This window comes from Aureobasidium melanogenum, assembly GCF_000721775.1.
Source record: "Aureobasidium melanogenum CBS 110374 unplaced genomic scaffold scaffold_15, whole genome shotgun sequence".
Classification (NCBI taxonomy): domain Eukaryota; kingdom Fungi; phylum Ascomycota; class Dothideomycetes; order Dothideales; family Saccotheciaceae; genus Aureobasidium; species Aureobasidium melanogenum.
Window position 1 is genome coordinate 294,298 of NW_024470067.1, and position 21,724 is coordinate 316,021.

Sequence of the window (21,724 nt, forward strand, 5' to 3'; positions counted from 1 at the left end):
GAGCATGTTCATGCTCCTGCTGTTACTGTCAGGGAGTCTGTCGGAAGCACTCCTGCCTTTCTTTTCTTTAGGAAGACTACGAGTTACATTCTTCAATTGGACATCATCCTAGCAACCTCGTCTTTCCCATGATGGATCCACGCATCATGACTAGTCGGTAAACCGCAGAATGAATGGCCAAGTCTACAAAAACCACAAGAACTCAACTTAATCGCTTGACATGAAAGAATTGAGGGAACAGCAATGATACATGTGTCTTGATGCAAAGGGTCTTCATCTGACTATGAGAGTAGCCACTCTCCTTTTCCATACTCTTTCTTTCTTGCTTGCTTACGATATATACACAGAGAAGCGCGTTGCCAGAGATTCACATACTCGAGAAGTCGGACGACGTTTCAGGCTCGACCCAAGCCCGGCTAAAACGCATGACACTCTTTGATAACACGACCATTGAATAAACAGTCATCCACTATCGCGAAAGGTTTCTTTCAACATTTACTAAATAAAGGCCCACTAATTCTGTAACTCTTTTACAATGGCAGCTCGAAGTATGCTCGATGAAGCTGCCACAATGTAGATAGCAAGACAACAATTTTTTATGGTATGAATTATATCTTGCTTTAGTCTCTTTGTAAAGCTAAGTTCGGGGATAGATGGCAGGCAGCATCAAGTCAACTCTTCCTTCCTGATCACTATTTGAGCAGTTCTTTCTCGAAGTGCATATGCTTGATCGTCTCGCTCGGAAGGTACTTGCCTTGCTCTGCTCTTGTCTATCCCTCTTTCCTTGTCTGCATGTTGTCACTGTAACTTATTTGCTACCTCTTATATTTCCTTTTTGCTTCTCTCCCCCACCTCTCTCACTTGCAAGCCTTTAGAACAAATTGAGCTCGATCAACCACCTGCCTGCTCACTGCCTTTCTCAACTTACTACTACTACACTTCTTCAACCAAAACACACTCAGTGCCTGCTGTTCGTGTCGCTGCTGAGTAAAGAGACAAATTCTCCAGTGTATACCTTCTCATTCCATATTCCATATTTCTGCCAATCGCCTTTTCTAGACCGTATCTTCCTTCTAGCTAACAATGACTGGCAAGAAGTTTCTGCGCCGTGCAATCGCATGTGTTGATTCAATTTCCCCCACGAAGATCGTACTTGTCCATCTCTTTACTCAGCTTCTGAGGTCCAGAGAGCTTACGATCGAAAAAACATTGCTGGTTATCTTACTCATAGACTGATCTAGCGATTCAATCGTCGCAACTTGGCTGATTAGTGATATCTAAAGTCTCTTGTCAACCTTTCAACAGATTGACAAAACATTTTTGGGGATGCTGTGTGCAAGAAATGGATGAATAGATGCATCAACATCTCTATGTGCATGTCTCTTTTACTAATAGCACGAATGGCTTCCCGGTCTTGCTCGAGATGCCAAATATCTTTCTATGCTAGGATATGCTACAAGTCACGACTTGTCTACTCCGACTGCATGTGAGGACAATGGTGTACTGCGTTGGTCCTTGTGCATTTCCAGAGTGGGATGATATTCGCATACGGCTGTCTCACTTGGGTGACTTCATGCTCTTGCGACACGACAATTAAGACAGAAAACAGAATGACAACCGAAATGTTATGACTTATTAGCAGCTGAATTGTAAGGGTATCTATCTTTCTGCTCTCTCGATAAAAACTACTGTAATCGCCCCAGTACCTTTCCTCCTCCCCCCGAAAACGCCCGCTATGATGAATGGAATTGGGAAACATAAGAAACATAGCCAGAGACTGTTTAGCCTGAGGTTTATTGGTTAGAGTTGTTGCTCTTGTGACTGCCGAGCTTGCCAGTTGCTGCAAGATAGATGATGACAATGAGAACAATGACAATGACAATGGCAACGCAGATACCCAGGCAGTACCACTTCTTTCTTCTGGCAGATCTGGCCTTTGAGGTAGCAACATCGAGGTGCTCGTTTGCTTGAATCATATTCGTCTGCGTTTCTTCGGCCTTCTCCTCGATGTTCATGATCATTGGCTCTTGCTGCATGACAATGTTGTCGAGATCTTGGAACAGCTGTGCCAGTTCAGTCATGGTGCGCTCGATTTGCTGAATGGCATCGTGACGCTGGCGGACGTTTGCCAATGTGCTCTGAGCCTGGCCTCGGCGGTCCGAGTTAAGGAGAGCCTGTTGGAAGATCTGGGTATCGGCACCTGACTCGGTTGCTTGGATGATTTCTTGCTCGGTAGCGTCGGGGTTCACGATCAGGTATTGACGACGTTGCTGCTCTTGAACTTCCTTGCGGAATTGTGACTCGATGGTCTGGTAGTTGTTGATTGCTTTGCGGATACGACGGTCAAGGGCATTGACTTGGGCTTCTTTGCGAGGGTTTCTGGACTCGGGTCTGGATTTAATTCTCTTGACACGGTCGGCGAGAGCACGGTAGGCGGTCATGATCTCTGAGCCCACGGCGTCGATCTCTTTGTTTGTGGCATTGGTACCCGAGACGAATTGTCTGTGCAGGCGTTGGAGACCTTGGAGACGGCTTTCGACGTCGTCAATTGCACGGCCGACTTCACGGCAGTCGTTGAGGATGGCATTGGGGTCTGCTTGTTGGTTGGCGCCGTATGGGTCTGCGAAGGGATCGGCCAATGGCTGCATTTCTACGTCGTTCTGAGCTCCTAAGTGGAGTGTCAGCAAGGGCTCTTGTTGTTCTCGAAACATGTCGCAGGAGGGCGAGGACTGGGGGGATTGTGATGTGTTGAAGATGAGCTCGCAGGAAGAAAGAACGTACTGTATGTAGGAGGGTTGTCGTAGCCGCCATTGGAGCCATAAGGGTTGCTCTGTCCATAGCCATTGTACTGTCGCATGTCAGCATTGGTGTACCCCAGTACCCTGGTCAGCTCGGCTGTGCTTACCGCCATGTTGTTTGTTGATTATGTGAATATGATTGAGGAATGGATTGTGTGCAGACAATAGCGAGGCGCGAGGCGGAAGGCGCAGTGTTGTGAGAGTAAGAGAGAAAACTGTTTCGTGCCAGACGAGCAACAGGAGCAGCAGATGGTGAGTTTCTAAATGAAAAAGACAAGGCAGGAACAATTCAAGGGATGCTGAAACGCTAACAAGCCACAGCCCCCTGAGACGGTTTTAGCAGCAAACGCTAACCTTGATAACCTCTTATCACCCCACATTCTTCCTTCCTTCGCTGATCTTGGCTTGTTTACTATTGTGCTGCCTGCATCGCTGTATTGTGCTGCCTGTTCCGAGCGAAATCGTCCAAAGACGGCAATATATAGACTTCAATATGTGGTTGCCTGAGCCATTCTATACCTTCTACGCTTATGTACTCGTCATGTCATGGCTATGATTATCGTGCTGAGCATGATGTCCTCTTGTCATGCTCGGAACGCCGTTTCCTTACCCGCCGCAGCTACTCCGTGTTTCCTTCAAGCGCTTTCCTTTGCGGTTCCCCATCTCTTCGTCTCATCGCCTCCTGACCAAGATTTTTCGACATAGCCGAGCTCGTGCTTGACCTTTGCCACCAGCTCCGAGTCGCCCATGTTCTTGCCTAGATTGTCGCTGATCTTGATGCATGGCCTGCCGTCCGCCTCGAACAGCTTGATGACGATGTTGAGCGGCACGCTCTTCTCGCCAGAACTCTTCTTGATAAAGTCGTTTGTGAAGAAAGTTCCCACGCCGAAACTAGGCACCAATTTTGCTGCCTGGGTAGCGTACATGTACTCGATGCAGCGGTCCACGTTCAGCGAATCCGAGAAGACAATAGTCTTAGGCACTGTGATGTTCTGCTCGTCGTAGAAATCGCGCATTCTCTTGATGAACTCGAAGGGGTTGCCAGAGTCTTGTCGTGTTCCAGTGTAAACTTCAGCAAAGCTAGGGTTTGGCTTGTCCAGGCTGGGATCGCGCGAGTGACCTGGTGGTGCAGGTCTCTTGAAGGCCTTGAGGAAATCTGGTGTGCCGAATGTATCGGTGAGAGCGATACTCAAAACTCCACGGCCAAAGGTACCACTCCAGTACTGTAATGCCGTCTCGTTGGCCTTCTTGTAGTCATCGGTGATGGCAGCAATTCCCATGAACCATTCGTGGGCGACAGTTCCTACAGGAGGAACGTTGTATTTCATGGCCAAGTGCACATTGCTGGTACCAGCCCACTTTCCAGGGAAGCTGCGCTTAGTAGCCTCGTCCTTTGCCTGGTGCAAGCCTTGCATGACCATGTCGTGGGTCTTGTAATCCCTTCTTCTTCGGCTACCGAACTCGGAGAATGAACATCCCGCCTCAAGCAAGCGAAGACCCTTCTCGTAGGCCTTGTCAACCTGTCCCTCGTGGTTCCAATCTGTGTCGCAGAACTTGAAGTATGCCTCGGAGACGAGAGCGAGCAACGGGATCTCATAAAGGATTGTGTCTAGCCAGCGACCTTTCACGAAAAGAGCAATGTCGCCCTCGTCTGATTCTGATTCCTTGTCATTCTGAGTGGATGGTTGGAAAGAGAGTTCGACTTGTTCGGTTGGGCGGAGAGAGAAGTTGCGCAGGAAGTCGAGGTACTCGGGTGTGAGATAAGAGCAGTGTTGACTGAGGTACTCAATCTCCTCGTCTGTGACGCGAATGTTGGCGAGCTGGGCGATTTGCTTCTGCAGCCAGTGATAAGCTTGGCGGTTAAGCTTGAGGTCGGCGGTGCGGTTGGTGAAACGGTAGGTGACCTCTGCGTTGGCCGTCAGCAAACAGCAGATATGTCTGCAAGATGTTGAATGCGTATACCAATGTCAGGGAAGTACTTCAGGACAGCACATTGCATGGTAAGCTTGTAAAGATCTGTATCCAGCAAGGAACCAATGCCCTCAGGCGTTTCATTATTTGAGTGTGCCATGTTGAGTGTCGAAAGATATGGGTGTACGACAACAACAAAGATGACTGGTAGAAGCTCAACGCGGAAGCACCGCGATGGAAAAAAGTCATGACCCTGGATGACGCATGGACGATTGTTTCAGCTTTCGTCTCACGTCTTGCGTCTCATCTTTCACTTCCTAACTCATCTGCAAGTTTCGATGCTAGATCTTCGACTTGCTTCAGTACACTTGCTTCTAATGGATCTAAGGAGATGTTTCATTGACCGATCAAATTGAAGTTGGTCGCCTTTCTCACAAACGGAAATATAAGGAATATAAAGTTTCTTGACCATTCGGTAGGCTTAAAGCACTATCTCCTCGTATATCTTTGCAAGCCGCTAGGCTCATCACCTCTCTCAAGAGCAGTTCCTGTGCATAAAACAAGTTGGACGATAGTAGCTGTTGGTGAATGCCTCTTAGAAATGAATTCGGACTGTTAATGTGACCAACGCAAACTGCATGTCTCATATATGTCCCTCACGAACTTCGGAACTTAGCAAGGGCTTCCAGATATCATGTTAATTATGCCATCTGGTTTCTTGGCGAGTTCAGCGGTAAGTTGTACAAGTTGAAGGGGGAGAGGCTAAAGTCTTTAGGCTTCACAAGATTGCAGCAGCTCGGCGTTTATCTATCATTGTCCCGAGTCGCGCGTCATACCCGCGTGGGCAAAATGCACCGGTTGAATTCAGGTTCTTGATAAACAATTATCCACATCTGCAGTTTGCGACAGGACTGGCGCTTCACTTTATCGTCAATTCAATCCCTAGCTTTTTCTCTCTCATATCTCATCTTCAGAGCACATCACACTTCGTTCGTCTGCCATACGCGTTCTCACTAACAAGCACGACGTCAAGATGGCTTCCTTCCTTCGTTGGTTCGTCCAGTGCGCTGCGCCTGCTCCTTTTCATGGCTAACAAGCATTCAGGTATGGCGTGAAGCTTGCTCAGCGCCCTATGCTCACTCAGAGCATCACCACTGCCGTATGTACCGAGGAACAGTCAGCGAAGTTGTTGAATGGTTGACAATTATGCTAGGTGCTCTTTGCGACCGGTGACACTATGGCCCAGCAGGGTGTCGAGCAAGTTGGCTTGAAGAACCACGATCTTGCACGTACTGGACGCATGGCACTCTACGGCGGAGGTATGTATCTATCCATTGACATGGCACTCTACATCATCACTGACTTAAATGGCACAGCTGTCTTCGGTCCTCTCGCTACCACCTGGTTCGGCTTCTTGCAGCGTCGCGTTCGCATTCCCAGCTCTCCCAACATGGAGATCCTTGCTCGTGTTGGTCTTGATCAGACTGTCCTGGCTCCTACCAACTTGTTCGTCTTCCTCTCGTCCATGGCCATCATGGAGGGCTCGGACCCTTCGAAGAAGATCGAGACCACATACTGGAATGCTCTCTCCAAGAACTGGATGCTCTGGCCATTCGTTCAGGCCGTGAACTTCAAGTTTGTCCCTCTTCAACACAGAGTCTTGGTTGTCAACGTTGTCTCGTTGGGTACGTGCTGCTCCTTCTCAAATTACACAAGCTTCATACTAACAAAATCAAGGCTGGAACTGCTACCTCTCCTACCTCAACTCTACCGGCTCTCCCATCCCCAAGGATCTCCCTCCTTCATAGGACTGAGGCCAAGATCTAAGGACACGGTCCTTCTCTCATGATCCTCTGGTTTCGAATCTCGAAGACTCCAGCTCGGCTTCGCTCTGTGGTTACAAAAAAGATGGCAGACCTAATCACAAATTTGCTTGGTCACAACAGTTATGCTCTGACATATACTTAACTTTGCTACAAACCACAGAACCTTGTACACTAGCTAAATAAGCCATGTTACGAAACGCTATTCGAATGGCACATAAAAATTGCTTTTTGCTCTACTGTTCTCTAATGTTCCCATGCGTTTTCTTGTTAGTGTTACAAGCGTCTACAGGCATGATTAGAGAATATCATGACTCTCGTGCTTTCGCCTTCTCCTCCTCCTCGGGTGTGCGAGTTTTGAGTTGGAGAGCATGGATGCCGCCCTCAGCAGCCATCTCATCCTTCAAGAGTGTGTAAACCATTCTGTGTCTTGCTGGCTGCATCTTTGACTTGAAAGCATCCGAGACGATGTTGACCCTAAAGCATGTTAGTCATGGTCATGTGTTCACTGGTGTCTCCAGTCGAGGTCAGTGAGGACAAGTCACTGAATCTACATGCCTGAAATGTGTCTCTCTCGAGGTCACACCTGCCATTGCCTTGTGGTGAGCATGCTTATGAGAATCATTGAAGATCTCGAGCGAAGTTGGCTTCAGCTCTTGCGTGACCTAGTTATTGTCAGCAAGCATACTCAGAAACCAGCATTTTTTGAGCCAGTCTGATCACCTTTTGCCTGATGGCATCTTCCATGGGTGTCATTGAGGAAGTCATGGTAGAATACGGCCTTCTGGATGCCGAGGCTACAAACCGGCGCAACATTCGACTGCTTTCCGAGATGATCAGCTCCAAAAGTTTCAGTGTATAACTCGACTTGAGTACGTTTTTCGGATCTACCTACCGGATCTTGCACTGATGGCGAGCAGAGTGATGGTGAATCTTTGGTCAAATTGATGACCAAGTTTGGCTAGCAGGATATCTCGCACGGACCAGCAGTTATTCTGTTTATCTCCGAGCATCTCTAGATTCCTGTTCTTGTACAACACTGACAATTGAGTGCTTCAGTCCTTCTTATGTGCTTGAATTGGCTCAAGACCACCAGCATTGATCAGCCATGTCTTTTTTCAGCAGAATATCTGGAATCAGAAGGACGCTGGAACTCTGCAATGTATACAGGCCCTACCTCTGTTGCCAACGATGGTCGCCTGGAACTCCTCTTTCGGGCGCTAGCGCATACAGGAGACCCCTCCAAGCGTGGAGTATCGTTTGGTGGGGCAGCCGCGTTTTGTAGCTCTCGCGAGAGGAACACGCCGTGCCTTATCGTTACCCAGAAGCATCCGATACTAGCAGATCCGGGTAGTGATTTATCTTACGTAGGTGTAAGCATATATCTACGAGGGCACTTCCCCTCTTCCTGATTCTCCATGTACCGCTCTCTCCTCCGTTCTTCTGTTTCTTCTTTTCAGTTTCCGAGATACCCTGCTCCTTCGAAACTATTTACGATTGTTTCTCGCAATATGTCTGGTCTTTCGGTCGAGCTTACGGCGCCTAATGGTGTCAAGTACACACAACCTACTGGTCTGTTCATTAACAATGAATGGGTCAAGTCTTCAAAGGGCAACAAGATTTCTAGCATAAACCCTAGGTTAGTCTGCTTTTCTGAATATTTGTTAGCGCGTGGTAGAACTCTCGAGCCATGTTCCAACAAGGCATGAGAGCAGAAAGTTGAAGCAACTGTCTCTGCCGAGCGAATGGCCTTCAAGCTTGGGTTCGCCAGCTGGGCTGGTTTCTAATCACTTTGTCCAACCACAGACATTGAAGACAGTGACAATGGCTGACAAGAAGTCTATAGTGACGAGAGCGAGATTTGCTCTGTCGAAGCCGCCGAAGCCGAGGATGTCAACAAGGCCGTTGCCGCAGCACGAAAGGCCTTCAAGGGAGAATGGAGAGAAATCGCCAGCACAGAAAGAGGAGAGCTCATGATCAAGTTGGCAAACCTGATTGAACAACACAAGGAGGTCCTTGCAACAATCGAGACATGGGACAATGGTCAGCAACAATCTCAACAACGCTTCAAAGAGGATTAAAAGCTGACAAAGATGGACACAGGCAAACCATACTCAGTCGCATTGAATGAGGACTTGGGCGAGGTCATTGGCACACTCAAGTACTACGCTGGATACGCAGACAAGATTCACGGACAAGTGATTGATACCACACCAGCCAAGCTAGCCTACACAATTCGCGAACCCATTGGTGTCTGCGCGCAGATCATCCCTTGGAACTACCCTCTCGCCATGGCAGCATGGAAACTTGGTCCCGCTCTCGCTGCTGGAAACACCATCGTCCTCAAGCCCGCCGAACAAACTCCCCTCGCTATTCTCTACCTCGCCAACTTGATCAAAGAAGCTGGTTTCCCACCAGGTGTCGTCAACATTGTGAACGGCTATGGTCGTGAGGCTGGCTCTGCTCTCGTGCAGCACATGGATGTCGACAAGGTCGCTTTCACTGGCTCCACCGCGACAGGTCGCGAAATTATGAAGATGGCAGCTGTCAACCTCAAGAACATCACACTCGAAACTGGCGGCAAGTCTCCTCTTTTGGTATTCGACGATGCAGACCTTGATCAGGCAGTCAAGTGGGCACACATCGGTATCATGTCAAACCAAGGCCAGATCTGCACAGCTACTTCGCGTATCCTTGTGCAAGAAGGCATCTACGACAAATTCATCTCAGCATTCAAGGAGCACTGCAAGGAGACCAGTGTTGTCGGTGACCCCTTCGCAGAGACCACTTTCCAGGGTCCTCAAGTTACCAAGGCACAGTACGAGCGCGTTTTGTCCTACGTCGAAGCCGGCAAGTCCGAGGGTGCCAAACTGATCTCAGGCGGCGAGCCCTTCAAGCAAGACGGCAAGGGTTTCTTCGTCAAGCCCACCATTTTCGTCGATGTCAAGGATGACATGAGGGTCTTCAAGGAAGAGGTGTTTGGACCTTTTGTCGTCATTTCATCATTCAAGGATGAGCAAGAGGCAGTCGACAGAGCCAACAACACTACCTATGGTTTGGGCTCTGCGGTCTTTACTCAGGATATCACAAAGGCACACCGTGTGGCAAGAAACATCGAGGCTGGTATGGTATGGATCAACTCGAGCAATGACTCGGACTTCCGTATTCCTTTCGGAGGTGTCAAGCAGAGTGGTATCGGCAGAGAGTTGGGCGAGGCTGGTCTTGAAGCCTACACCAACAAGAAGGCCATCCACGTCAACTTGGGCACGAAGCTGTAGAATTTTGCGCTCGAATAAGATGCTTGTCGTAGTTTACTCGTACATAGCTAAAATAGCTAGCAAATCCACTGTCATGATTTAGTGGTATATGTTGTTCCTTTTTCCACAAATTCGCATGGTTAAGCATCGACTTCGACGTCTCTGCGTGGACCAGAGTCGAGATCGGGCATCCATCCCTTCGGTCTTTCCCTGCCTCGAATGACTAAACCGTACAAGGCCTTTTCCACCTTCTCGACACTTGTCTGCATAACATCCATCTTCTTGTCCACATCGCGGGCGAAGGAACTGCCGAAGCCGACGTTCAAGCCTTCCAGCTCTGAACGCAGCGTACGAAGATCCGTGAGAACATCTCTGTGACTGCTCGGTTGAGAATCCACGTCCATCTTATCCGCCGACGTAGTGCTGTCACTCGAGTCGACAGAAGGGAGTTTGCCATCGGTAGCCATGGTGGTAATGGAGAAACGCATCAGTTCACCCGTCATATCGAAGACACCGAGCAGATAGTCCTCGACGGTGAGTTGTACCGGACCACCCTCACCACCTAACGCGCGCAATTGCTCGACCGACTCTTCATATGTGAGCAGCGTTCCAGTGGTCAGATAATGCTGGAAAATAGCAGCTTCCATGTACTCTTGATTGCCACCAGTAATGTTGCGGGCATATCTCCAGGCATTCAATCCTTGGAGGTCGGCAGAGACTGTGTTGTAGCGATCTTTGATAATGTCGTAGTATTGTGCATTGTTCTTGTTGACATGTGCAGGTAGCGGATGGGCGAGTTTGCGAATTCTAGACACAATCGCATCAGCTCTTTGTCTTTGCTAATGTCCTGTTGTAGAAAGTCTTGTCGCACCTTTGAAGGGTAAAGATACTGCAACACGCATTCCTTGTCAGCCAAGAAAGAACAGTGGCAATGACATTTTGTTGTGATCAAGGGACGGACATCTTCTTTGATGCAGCGGTTATGTCTCGCGATGCTTTGATGGTGCGTTCTCGGCGGTCGTGGTGTTCGTCCAATTCGGCGCGGAAGGTCTCGAACATGGGCATGAAGGGCGATTGCTTGTCTTCGGTGGCCTCCATTGTGTCTGATCTTGGTCGCTTCTGGCCCATTTGCTGTGTGTGTTGTTTTGCGTCTGAACTTCTTTGTAACTGCTTCTTTCGGCGAGCTTTTTGGTTATGTCACTGCCGCTGCAAGAGCTTCGGTCTTGGCATTCAAGGGTTCCGCATTTGATTCCAAACCAACCTTCGGGTCGTGTCTCTTTCATCTCCAGCCCGGACTGGGTCATCACGACTTGATGTCGTCCATCTAGAAGCTGACTCGGGGTTTCAGGCGAAATCTACCCATTCAAACATGGTTGTAGGTCTTCACGTCCTTCAAACTATCGGAGAGCAGTGCTGCTTGGTCAGTATGCTTGGTCGTTGCGAACACAATCAGTCGTCTAAGACTACACCACCACTCCAGGGGTGACAATACATACTGCTCTACTGGTCTCCTGTCGCAATCGGTAGGTTTCCGTTGCAGTCACCATCTCTGCCGGCTCAGATCTCTGTGTACGAGAGAGATCGCCGAACAAGCCACATGGTTGTCGAGGTTGAGGAATGTGCAGCCGGAACAAAGGCATTCTTGCACCCCTCCATCCCAGAATCCAGATCATGCCGTAACCCTATGAAGATCCGCAAACGGAAAACATGAAACTATGATCCTGTTCCCGGTAGCTGGGTTGCGCGGCCGGGTCTAGTCGCAAATACAAGTAGGCTTCAGAAGTAGCCGATGTTCACATCCAAAACATCCATCGAACCTCTGTTCAGTCACTTTTGTTTCTTACCGTCGATATCTGTCAAACACTAGTCATCATGATCAGAGCCTCTGTCGGCAAGCCAGCTCCTGACTTTACCGCTACGGCCGTCATGGATGGTAGGCTAAAAGGTAAGATCGCTTTGATTTATACATAAAATACATAGACTGACTGGCACCGCAGAGATTAGTTTGAGTGCCTACACTAGTGCCAACCACTGGGTAGCCCTCATCTTCTTCCCCAAAGCCTGGTCATTTGTTTGTCCAACCGAGATCCGCGCGTTCAGCGAACGCCTCGAGGAGTTCCTTTATTCTCGCTCTTGCGCTGTTGTCTTTGCCTCGACCGACACCGAGCTTTGCCTTCGTGCCTGGAACCATACTAATGAGATGGAAGGAGGTCTCGGTGGCGTCCATGTGCCTCTCATGAGTGACAGCAACCACAAGATCAGTCGCGACTATGGTGTTCTGCTTGAGGATGAAGGTGTCGCCGAACGCGCTCTCTTCATCATCGATCCCAAGGGAAATGTCAGAAACATCACCATCAGCGATGCAGATGTTGGGCGCAGTGTCGATGAGACTTTGCGCATCATCGATGCTCTCGCCTTCAAGGATGAATACGGAGAGGGATGTCCTGTCAACTGGAAGAAGGGCGAAGCTGGCTTGAAGATGGCCGAGCAGACCAAGGTTGAAGGTCCTATCGAGATGAAGAAGTCTTGGTCTGAGTGGGCCAGACCCAAGCTCCAGCGTGCCTGGAGCGGTCAATCACAGAGATCTATTGGTAGTGGTACTATCCGGACCCTGAACACGTTCAAGTCGGTTTCGGAAACACCACCGTCACCACTTGTTTCGCCTACTAGCTCTGCCATCGGCATTATGGAGAGGAACATGGAGGCTGCCTTTGCCAATCACAACATCGGTCTTGCTACTTAGTTTTTTAGTAGCTATGAAGTAGTGGAGGCTATTATGAAGGGTCAAGATCTTGGCGATATCACAAATTCAATTTTGGGATACACAATCAATGTTATGCTCTATAAAATTCTCTCTCCAGATCCACAAGTAGCTTGATTTGATCAGCAACATTGTAACTTGATCTTGACCTTTGATGCCTTTAGAAGTGATGGCCCAAAATGCCAAGACTTTGGATCTCCAAAAGTTCCACCTCAGCCTCTCCTATCCATTTAGTTCTACCAAAACATACAAACTCCTCAAAAACCATCGAGGAATCTCCACTCCCTTGAAGTCCGGAGACGATGTCACAAACGATGTCTGGAGAACCTGGAGGGCCCGCATCCAAGAAATCAAGCACAATAACCAACCTCTTCTCCAACACCCGCCTGATCCTCAGCATCTCCCTTTTACTCCGCGCAGCACTTCTCCTCTGGGGCGAATACCAAGACGCAAACTCACCTCTGAAATACACCGATATCGATTACTTGGTCTTCACAGATGCTTCTCGCTATGTATACCACAATCAATCTCCGTACTTGCGCGACACGTATCGGTATACACCACTCCTAGCCTGGCTTTTATATCCCACCGCATACGGAGGCCGCTGGTTCTGTTTCGGAAAAGCTGTTTTTGCGGCGGGAGACATTGTAACCGGATATTTGATTTTCTTGCTGTTACAGAGACAGAAGATGAGTAAGGCAAGGGCGATGGGGTTTGCGAGTATTTGGCTCTTGAACCCTATGGTTGCGAATATCAGCACTAGGGGCAGTTCTGAGGGTTTACTTGCTGTTATTGTGGTGGGTATGTTGTGGGCGGTCAGTGTTGGACGTATCAGGCTTGCGGGTTGTTTATTGGGGTTAGGGGTGCATTTCAAGATTTATCCGTTTGTGTATGCGGTTAGTATGGTTTGGTGGTTGGACAGACGGCAAGCTGGATCTTGGGACGGAAGAGGTGGGATGTTTGGTGGCCTTGTCAATCGTAAGAGGGTACAGTTGGCGCTGTTCAGCTTTATCACTTTTGCTGGATTGAATATGCTGATGTTCAAGCTGTAAGTTCGCTTTCCCTGATCAGCCCTCGCGAGGGATGAAGGTTTGCTTCTTGGATTACTGACCATCGTCCTTCCCAGCTACGGCATCGAGTTCATCCGACACAGCTATACCTACCACCTCACACGCATCGACCACCGTCACAACTTTTCGGTTTACAACACTTTACTTCACATGAAGTCAGCTCTAGGCTCATCTTCCGGCCTCGGCGTTGAGTCTCTGGCATTCTTTCCTCAACTCTTCCTTTCTGTAGTTGCTATTCCTTTGCTTTTGGCAAAGAAGGATTTGGCAAGTACGATGTTGGCGCAGACGTTTGCTTTTGTCACGTTCAACAAGGTCTGCACGAGTCAGGTAAGCTTTTGTCATTGAAATTCTGTTGATTTCAAGATTTGGTTTGGCTGATTTTGATGGGTGCTGCAGTATTTCTTGTGGTATATGGTATTCTTGCCATTCTACCTTCCCAATTCGTCATTGCTTCGTCGACCCAAGCTTGGCTATTCTGCTCTTGCCCTTTGGGTTCTAGGTCAGGTAAGAATGACCTTCCTTTTCCCAGACGTGTTTCCATGACTAACAGACAGCAATTCTGTAGGCTTTGTGGCTGCAACAAGGATACGAACTCGAATTTCTCGGAAAGTCGACTTTTGTGCCGGGGCTCTGGGTAGCCAGTATGCTCTTCTTTGGCATAAACTGCTGGATCCTGGGTATCGTGGTGTCGGACATTAACGCGCAGCCCTCGAGCACTTCTGCAGCGTTTTCGGCCAAGAAGGCTGAATAAGAACATAGCCAGTCCGACCAGTGTGAATAGATTTCCCTCTGCTCTCTCTTCCAAAAGCAATACATCTTCTGATGTTTCATCCATCCTCAGCATCATCAAGCACCCCTTCATTATCCGCTTGCGTAGATACCCACGTCTCCAACATAGCAGCACTATTGCCCCCAGCATTTTTCTTGACCCCCTTGCGCTTGACAATCAAACACAGTATCCTGCCATAGATACTAAACCCTTCATACTGTGTCTTAATCCCCATTTTCTTTTTATCTTCCTCTTCATTGTTGTCTTGATCCTTGACTTTGGTCTTCTTTCTCCACGGTTGTGGTAGTTCTTCTTCTGAGCCTTCGTCGCTTTGTACAAAGATATGTTCGTCGTCTGAGTCGTCGTTGCGAGAGCGTTTGTTCGTGTTTGCTTCGGGGATGTTTTCCATTGTGACTTCATCGGCATCTTCTTCGAGTAACACCGCAGGAGCTTCTTCGTCGTCGTGGATATGGATAGCAGTCTCGTTGTTGTTGCCAAAGTAGTTCGTCAGTTTCGAGGTATTGCTTTGCAATCGCGGTTTTTGCGTAAACGTCTTTTGCTTGGTGAGCATGGCATGCGATGTCGATGTCTCGGTCAGGAATATCGAGACTTCAAAGTCATCTGTTGTAGAACACTAATCATCAATCTCTTGGTCTCGCTTGTGGTATGGAACAGCTTGGAAGTAGGTGTACCTTGCGCAACCACATCTCTGACACCCTTCTTCTTCTTGCCGCCTTTCTTCTTTGCATTCTCGTTTTCTTCGCGTAGTTTGGGTAGCACGAGTGGTCGTACGGCTTCGATGACTCGTGGCAGTACAGGGTCGCGTGAATTGAGCAGCCATGAGTTTGCGAGGGCCGGGTTGTCGAGGTAAATGCGTACTTCGAGGACTGAGTAGCGTGTGATACGTAGATACCGTCGTATTGGTGCCATCTTTCGTCTGGAAGTTGAGTGTGGTGCAACAGAGATGGATACTGTTTGTCGCATTTACAGGTGATGAGATGTCGCGAGCTTCTACGTCATACGTGGAGGGCCAGGGTCTCCTTCCTCGTTGAGTGCCATGCTTCACATGTGTTTACACTTCTCAGTAATCGATTGCGAAGCTTCGACTTCTCTTGAAATAAATATGTATAATTGGGAGTTTGATTGAGTTGTTTGTTGACGCCGATGCTATGCAGAGCCACCAGTTGGCAAGCCATGAGATAAATGTCCTCCCTCCATTCCGTTGTGTGAAAAGTCACTCCAAAACTCCATGGTAATAATTTGACCCACTGCTCAAAACACCAGTTGCAAACTCCTAGGTTGGCTTGTGAATGTGAACTTTGTCCCATTTATGACAGATGGAAAGCTCCCTGTCCTTCCTTGATTGCAACACTTAACTTAGCCCGCAGCACTTCTTGAGAGCTGTAGTTAGGCATCTTCAGATAGTTGACACATGTCATGACACTAGGCAGGTAGTCGTCAGGCATCAGCGGAGGCTCATTGGGCTTGCACACCACTGTGAACATCGGTGTCAATGATTTAAATCCTATTTTCTGGTTAGCATTGTCGAAGAACTTGCACAATCTCACTTGAAACTCACCTCCAATGGGTAGCTTGGGACTGCCAGTAACAAACTGCAGGAAATCGCGTCTCTCAGGCATCGTGAACTCTGACATTGTTTGCAGAAGGTTCTTGACGCTTGCGCTGTCGAGATTGAAGCCATGGTCAGCCTTGATCGAATCCATAAGTGTCTCAAGCGACCAGTCTTCCTCTGCACGGCCAAAGAGCATCACCAGTTCATCGGGTGTGAACGCCTTGAGGGCTGAGTACGGGAACACCTGGGAGAACCCGGTACAGAATGCATCGACCTGCTTCTGGACTCCCTGGCCGAGGGTGAAGTCGATGACCTTTTCGACATACAGCTCGACATTGTCAATGGTCACATCAATCTCAGCACCATTGGGTTGAAGCTCAATAGTAGGGTAGCCAGGCAGCGTAAAGTCGAGGCCAAGATCTTCAATAGAGGCATCCTTGATCTTGATGCCCTTGATAGCTTGAGCCTTCTGCTCTGCAGTCATTGTCTCATCTTCTTGAATGTCCTGCTTTGCTCTAGCACAGCGCACCAGAGGCTTCAAGGAGTTAGCAAGGTCCTTGTCCACCGAGGCGACTGCTCCAAGCGAAGGCTTGATTGTGGAGTTGCCAGCGCTGATGCGGAAGAAGGTAGGGTTGAAAGAAACATCAATGATGCGCGAATCCAGCATCGAGCGTGCAACAAACTTGCCCAACATCTTGAACAAATGCAACACTTTCTTTCCGTGTTCGTCGTTTGATTGTGCCTCACTCATTGGAGCTGGGAACAAGCCGCGCATACCAAACGCATAATCGTCACCAGCAATTGATTCGTTCTCACGCCAGAGCTTCATCTTCTTCTTTGAGAACTCTTTAGACACTGTCGAGTAGAACTCAAGAGTTGGACCAAGGCCAGTGCCAACCTCTTCGAAATATTCAACCTCAAGAATGCTTGGAGATGATCCGTAAAGCTCCATAACCTTGATGGCAGATTCGAGAATTCTACTGCGAGAGATGCGAACCTTTTGTCTCTGTAGACGGCCTAGGAAGGGTCGTTCATCGCGATGACGTCTAGATTCATTTTCTGATTGAGCGTTCTGCCATCTGGTCATGGATCTCGAGTAGCCAAACGAGGTCGATTGGAGGAAGAAGTGTCTGGTCTCGAATGGGAACAAAAATGGATACAGGCGAGCGAGGTCCTCGCTCCAGGTAGGAAGGCAGTTGCTGGCCACAATCAGAGGTTCCTCAAGCTGACGATTAAGTTTAGCGGTCAGCTTGGTGTTGACGAACTGAGCCAGGGGCTCCGAACTAAGCTGAGTGCCATTGCTTTGCTCTTCAGCAATGATGTCCTCCAGATTAGCATTTATGTCATGCAAAGTGCTCATCAGACGAAGGATGGCGGCTGTGGCAGGATGCTGACTAAGCGAAGGTGGAAGTTCGGAGGTGGATGCTGTCGACGCATCTGATAACGAATGAAGCGTACTAGGCTCTGCAGGAGGGGGGCCCGGAGCACGTCTGAAAGATATCTTGTGTAGTGTTTGCCAGATGTTACGGCTCGATACCTCGTCAGGGTGGGTCTGGTTGAAATGAACAGCACGGTAAATTGTGGTGTCGTTTGACAATGGCTGTCCATCGACGCTGAACTCAATATGCCAGTCCTGAGAAGCAGGCTGAACTGCAGGAGGGTTGGATGGTCTCTGTGAAGTTGGAGTAGAGAGAAGTTCTCGCGCCGCAGCAAGTCTTGCAGAAGCAGAGGTACGAGAAGTTGCAGACTGCTGTGAGCCTTGTAGCGGGGTACTGATACGGGTACCATCCTCTTTGTGAGCAGTTACCTTTCCGCTGTTAGCGACCTCCAGATTGACTGCAGAAGTGTCCTGATCCGCATCTTCCATGTCCTCGTCTTCGTCAAAGTCGTTAACAATGGCGTCGAGATCCTCTTCATCCCCTTCGTCCTCGTCTGAGAGAGCGGCTTCGTCAGCACATTCAAGCTGGTGTTGATCATCCTCGGCCGCTTCAGAGTCCTTTTGTGAGACTTTGCGCGAAGATCTGCGCAAGCGGTTGCTAGCGTCGCCGCTGTTTTGAGGAGTGCTGTCAGGTTGAGATGATCTTGTATGAGTGCGTTTGCTTGCAGGAGGAGTTGAAGCGCCTTCTGTAGCATTTCCGTCCTTACGAGCAACTGCCTCGGCAAGACTGTTAGTCAGCGCTTCGCGACTGCGCACAGCTCTCTCTGCGAGACTGATGCGTGGGCGAAGATAGTCGTCAAGAGCTCTAAATGTCGCAATGGCATGGATAGAGACCATTATATTTCTGTAAGGACGTGGGATGCCAGATTCGTCATCGGCTGATAGCTTGATGCGCAGTTGCTTGGCGAGCATCGAAGCTGCACCACTTCTGCTGCTGTCAGAAGCGTTCTGGTGGACAGTAATGACCTCGAAATGCTCCGTACGGCTGAGCAAGTCTTGTAGCTTATGGACCAAGGCACTGAATGCGGTAGCTGGTGAAGTTGTGTTGCCGGTTGCGACTTTGCTCTGGCCTCTGTGTGACATGAATGCATCCAAGAAGGCAGATCTTGCAGCACGGCCGGTATGACTGTCTGAGGACTTGAAGATTTCGAGTAGAGTTGCGACGATGTCAGAGGTAAGTAACTCGTAACTTGTGATGGTCTCAGGCGTGTCGCCATCAAAATGCTTAGCAAGACGTCTGAATAGTGCGGGTCCCTCAGACAAATTGTTCGAGCTGTAGCACTTGCGAAGGTCTTCAGCAAGACGTTTGAGCTCCGACAATGCCCTTGAAGCCTCACCGAGTCCACCGTCATTCTGATAGGCCTCCACGAATTTGCGAGCTCGGGTTGTGATGATGTCTTGGACGCTGGCGGTGACTGGTGTACGCAGGTTCTGTGCTCCAGATTCTGATCCTGAATCATCGTCGTCGACGTGGTCATCATTGTCCTCGTCATGCTCTCCAGCAGACCCCTCATCAGGATAATCAGGCTCACTAGCGTCATCGTCTTCATCATGGTCCGATCTTAGGGGGAGCTCTGCAGAGAAAGAAGGTGCATCGGCGGGTGTTGCAGAGATAGCGTTGGACTCGTTTGAGTCGATGGAAGTAAGTTCTCGCTGTGCAAGCTTGCTGATCTCAGCCATGACACCTTCACGGTAGAACTGAGGTCTGTAGGTCGACTCAAGACGCTTGAGGAGAAGCTCGGCGATCTGCAAAGCAAAAGTGACGAGCATCGGGTTTTCTTGCTGTGTTAGGATCGAGGCGAGGTGTGAAGCGTAAGCCACGCCTGAGAGGGCATCCTCAAGCACAGTGGTGTCAAAGTTGGAAAGCATCTTGAGCTGTGCAGTAAGTACTTTCTGCCTCACGCTGAGATTGACGGTACTCGTGTATGCGTGCATCAAAGTTGGGAAGAGAATGACTGCAAAGCGTCGAACCTCGGGCTGACATTCTTGCAAAAGCTCCAAGCGCTTGTCATTGGGCGAGCTGCGAGCACGAGTGCCCATGGAGACACTGCCGGGACCAGTGTTGCCAGCATCAGCCAGATCATTGATGAACATGAGGTTGTCAGGCGAAACATTAGGGAGAATCTCGCAGACAACATTCAGAGTCTCAAAGATTTGATCGCGTGGCGTACGAATGAGAGCTTGCATAATGATGTTCTTATCGATCTTCAAGGCAGCATCATCGTTGTTTGAAGGAGGCGAAACTCCAGTGAGGATTTGGTAGAGAGTGTCGACAACGTCCATTCGTAGCAGCTCTGCCGCCAAGCGCGGACTTGCTCTTGCGGTGATGGACAAGACGCGCAAGAATTGGGTATGAATGCTGGGTCCAATCATGGTGGTTGTACCAGGTAGGAGTAGTCTGAGTACAGCCTTGAGCAGTTCGGGGCTAACCAACTCTTCGAGCTTGGACTCTTGGTATCTGAAACTCTCCACGATTCGAGAAACACAGAGCGAGCCTTGCTCTACAACCCGTTGATCGCTACTCGACAGGACGTTGAGAAGAATAGGCATGACATCGCGTACGGTGGGGAACGAGTCATCAGACAAGTTTCTGCAGCAATTGGCGGCAGTCGTAACAGCGCTTCTCTGAGTGCTTGTGGCGAAGAAATCGAGATAGGTCAGGCAGGCAGTAAGACCACCCTCACGAACGATGGACGCGGGAAATTCGATCGAGATCTTCTCCAGAGTACTGAGTGCTTGCTCGGCGACATCGATGTAGTGAATTTCGAGAAGCTTTTGGCACAAAACAGGGACAGCACCGCCATATACTACGCTTGCGGTAGCCTGAGGCAGAGCCTCCATCAAATTTGCGATACATCTGCAAGCCAATAGCATCATCTCAGGGTTCTCTTCACCAGTGAAGTCATTTGGCTGCATAAGATCCACCAACTCCTTGACGAACTGATCGGGAGAGAAGTGGCCTGCAAGATTGTCTTCGTTTGAGACGAGCAGGATTTCCGAGAGCTCGGTGAGAGCAATCATTTGCACCGAAGGGTCATCCTTCGCACGTAAATTCTCCAAAATGCCTCGCAGGCGGGTCGTCATACCAGACATCATACCACTAAGAGCGCGAAGGGTACTCGACAAGCCCGCAGGCATGCCTGAGCGGTTGAGGAAAGCACCAGAAAATGGGTCGTCACCTGGTTCACCGCCGGAATATCCGAGAGCGGCGGCAGCGGCAGCAGCGTCTCCATCGTCGTCTTCGTCTCCTAATTCATCGTCTTCGTCATCGTCTTCCGGCTCGTCATCATCGTCATGTTCAGCAGGCATTCGTGGCGGATCGGGGTCGGGGCGACTAGACGAGGGGTCTTGGGCCTTTTTGTGTGAAGACTTCTTGGAGGACTTGCGAGAGGACGAGGGTTGACTAGATGTGGGAGCTAAGGCTGGGTTAGAAAGAGAACAAGAAGAGTTTGATGGAAGGTATGGCGGACCTTGACTGCTCTTTCTGCGGGACGATCTACGTTTGCTGGATGAGGCGTGGTCGTCGGGCGATGTGGGAGAGTGCTTCGATCTGCTCATAGATGGACGAGAAAGATCTTGGTCGTCATGGCTAGAAGAAGACATGTTCTTAGAGCGCTTTGATGGCTGGGACTGGGCAGAGGTAGGGTTGGAAAGGCGAGCTCTCTTGGATCTGCGGGGTTGGGTATTATCCGGAGAGGTAGGCGGAGGAGGGTCGTCCTGGGACTGTTTGCGTTTGCGAGAAGACGAGGTGGCGGCAGAGGATGGCTGCTGAGGTAGTGAAGAATTGGTAGGAGTCGCAGCGGCGGTAGAGTCGGTGGTAGGGTAGGCCGGAGCGGCAAGTCTCGCTGAAGAGCGAGTTACTCTGGGTGGCATGAGCGGCAGGTCGACGCAAGGTCTCGTGTCATGGATGGTATTTGAGAGATGATACAAGCAAAGGTATGGAAAGGTTCAAATGGGTTGATGGAAGTGAGAGAGTGATGGATGCGTGGGTGTTGAGTTGGCTGACCTTGAGGCGGTTGCACTTGATGAATGTTCGAATGGTGGCTCTGGCTCATCCATGGAGCTTTCTTTCACAGCTCCATAAGCGAACGGAAAGAGCAAGCTTGCGCACGAGAAAGCCGGTGCCTGGCACAAACAGATGCTTCACTTGACAACAAGTTAACAAGCTACGGGATGGTATAGCAGGTATCTTCAGAGTTACGGGTGACAGAAGACAGGCCAGGGTACGCGGTAGTGCCAGAAGACAGCGAGCGTATCAGCCCCATCGATAGACCCGCCCAAGCGATCAAAGCGCGCTCTTTCTCCGAGACACCCTAATTCTTAT

At 49.5% G+C, this 21,724-nt stretch overlaps 10 protein-coding genes across 10 annotated transcripts; 4 read left to right on the forward strand and 6 right to left on the reverse strand.

The window, feature by feature from the left end:
* Positions 1–1,793: 1,793 nt before the first annotated feature.
* Positions 1,794–2,857, reverse strand: M437DRAFT_51756 (t-SNARE; the record flags this gene model as incomplete). Its single annotated transcript, XM_041022235.1, has 2 exons — positions 1,794–2,668; positions 2,782–2,857. The coding sequence occupies 2 exons, from the start codon at positions 2,855–2,857 to the stop codon at positions 1,794–1,796; spliced, it is 951 nt and encodes a 316-aa protein (XP_040878400.1).
* Positions 2,858–3,433: 576 nt separating this feature from the next.
* On the reverse strand, positions 3,434–4,869 carry M437DRAFT_76524 (nicotinate phosphoribosyltransferase; the record flags this gene model as incomplete). Its single annotated transcript, XM_041026641.1, has 2 exons — positions 3,434–4,704; positions 4,761–4,869. The coding sequence occupies 2 exons, from the start codon at positions 4,867–4,869 to the stop codon at positions 3,434–3,436; spliced, it is 1,380 nt and encodes a 459-aa protein (XP_040878401.1).
* Positions 4,870–5,742: 873 nt separating this feature from the next.
* Positions 5,743–6,517, forward strand: M437DRAFT_85829 (putative integral membrane protein, Mpv17/PMP22 family; the record flags this gene model as incomplete). The annotated part of the gene is made up of 5 exons (XM_041028350.1): positions 5,743–5,762; positions 5,814–5,868; positions 5,923–6,028; positions 6,086–6,394; positions 6,447–6,517. 5 exons carry the CDS (start codon positions 5,743–5,745, stop codon positions 6,515–6,517), a joined length of 561 nt encoding a protein of 186 aa, XP_040878402.1.
* A 323-nt stretch (positions 6,518–6,840) lies between these two features.
* M437DRAFT_76526 (bola-like protein) lies at positions 6,841–7,300 on the reverse strand (the record flags this gene model as incomplete). The annotated part of the gene is made up of 3 exons (XM_041026642.1): positions 6,841–7,009; positions 7,091–7,197; positions 7,256–7,300. 3 exons carry the CDS (start codon positions 7,298–7,300, stop codon positions 6,841–6,843), a joined length of 321 nt encoding a protein of 106 aa, XP_040878403.1.
* Positions 7,301–8,043: 743 nt separating this feature from the next.
* Positions 8,044–9,810, forward strand: M437DRAFT_85831 (retinal dehydrogenase 2; the record flags this gene model as incomplete). The annotated part of the gene is made up of 3 exons (XM_041028351.1): positions 8,044–8,171; positions 8,379–8,575; positions 8,636–9,810. The coding sequence occupies 3 exons, from the start codon at positions 8,044–8,046 to the stop codon at positions 9,808–9,810; spliced, it is 1,500 nt and encodes a 499-aa protein (XP_040878404.1).
* A 119-nt stretch (positions 9,811–9,929) lies between these two features.
* M437DRAFT_51801 (Translin) lies at positions 9,930–10,887 on the reverse strand (the record flags this gene model as incomplete). Its single annotated transcript, XM_041022242.1, has 2 exons — positions 9,930–10,596; positions 10,751–10,887. The coding sequence occupies 2 exons, from the start codon at positions 10,885–10,887 to the stop codon at positions 9,930–9,932; spliced, it is 804 nt and encodes a 267-aa protein (XP_040878405.1).
* Positions 10,888–11,667: 780 nt separating this feature from the next.
* M437DRAFT_15511 (thioredoxin-like protein) lies at positions 11,668–12,268 on the forward strand (the record flags this gene model as incomplete). The annotated part of the gene is made up of 2 exons (XM_041018815.1): positions 11,668–11,734; positions 11,787–12,268. Coding segments are annotated over 2 exons (549 nt in total), but the record flags the coding sequence as incomplete, so codon positions are not given.
* Positions 12,269–12,864: 596 nt separating this feature from the next.
* On the forward strand, positions 12,865–14,371 carry M437DRAFT_52175 (uncharacterized protein; the record flags this gene model as incomplete). Its single annotated transcript, XM_041022311.1, has 4 exons — positions 12,865–13,598; positions 13,677–13,947; positions 14,017–14,124; positions 14,186–14,371. 4 exons carry the CDS (start codon positions 12,865–12,867, stop codon positions 14,369–14,371), a joined length of 1,299 nt encoding a protein of 432 aa, XP_040878407.1.
* Positions 14,372–14,447: 76 nt separating this feature from the next.
* Positions 14,448–15,319, reverse strand: M437DRAFT_52046 (uncharacterized protein; the record flags this gene model as incomplete). The annotated part of the gene is made up of 2 exons (XM_041022286.1): positions 14,448–15,010; positions 15,082–15,319. 2 exons carry the CDS (start codon positions 15,317–15,319, stop codon positions 14,448–14,450), a joined length of 801 nt encoding a protein of 266 aa, XP_040878408.1.
* A 398-nt stretch (positions 15,320–15,717) lies between these two features.
* On the reverse strand, positions 15,718–20,709 carry M437DRAFT_52073 (uncharacterized protein; the record flags this gene model as incomplete). Its single annotated transcript, XM_041022296.1, has 2 exons — positions 15,718–15,914; positions 15,969–20,709. The coding sequence occupies 2 exons, from the start codon at positions 20,707–20,709 to the stop codon at positions 15,718–15,720; spliced, it is 4,938 nt and encodes a 1,645-aa protein (XP_040878409.1).
* Positions 20,710–21,724: the final 1,015 nt, after the last annotated feature.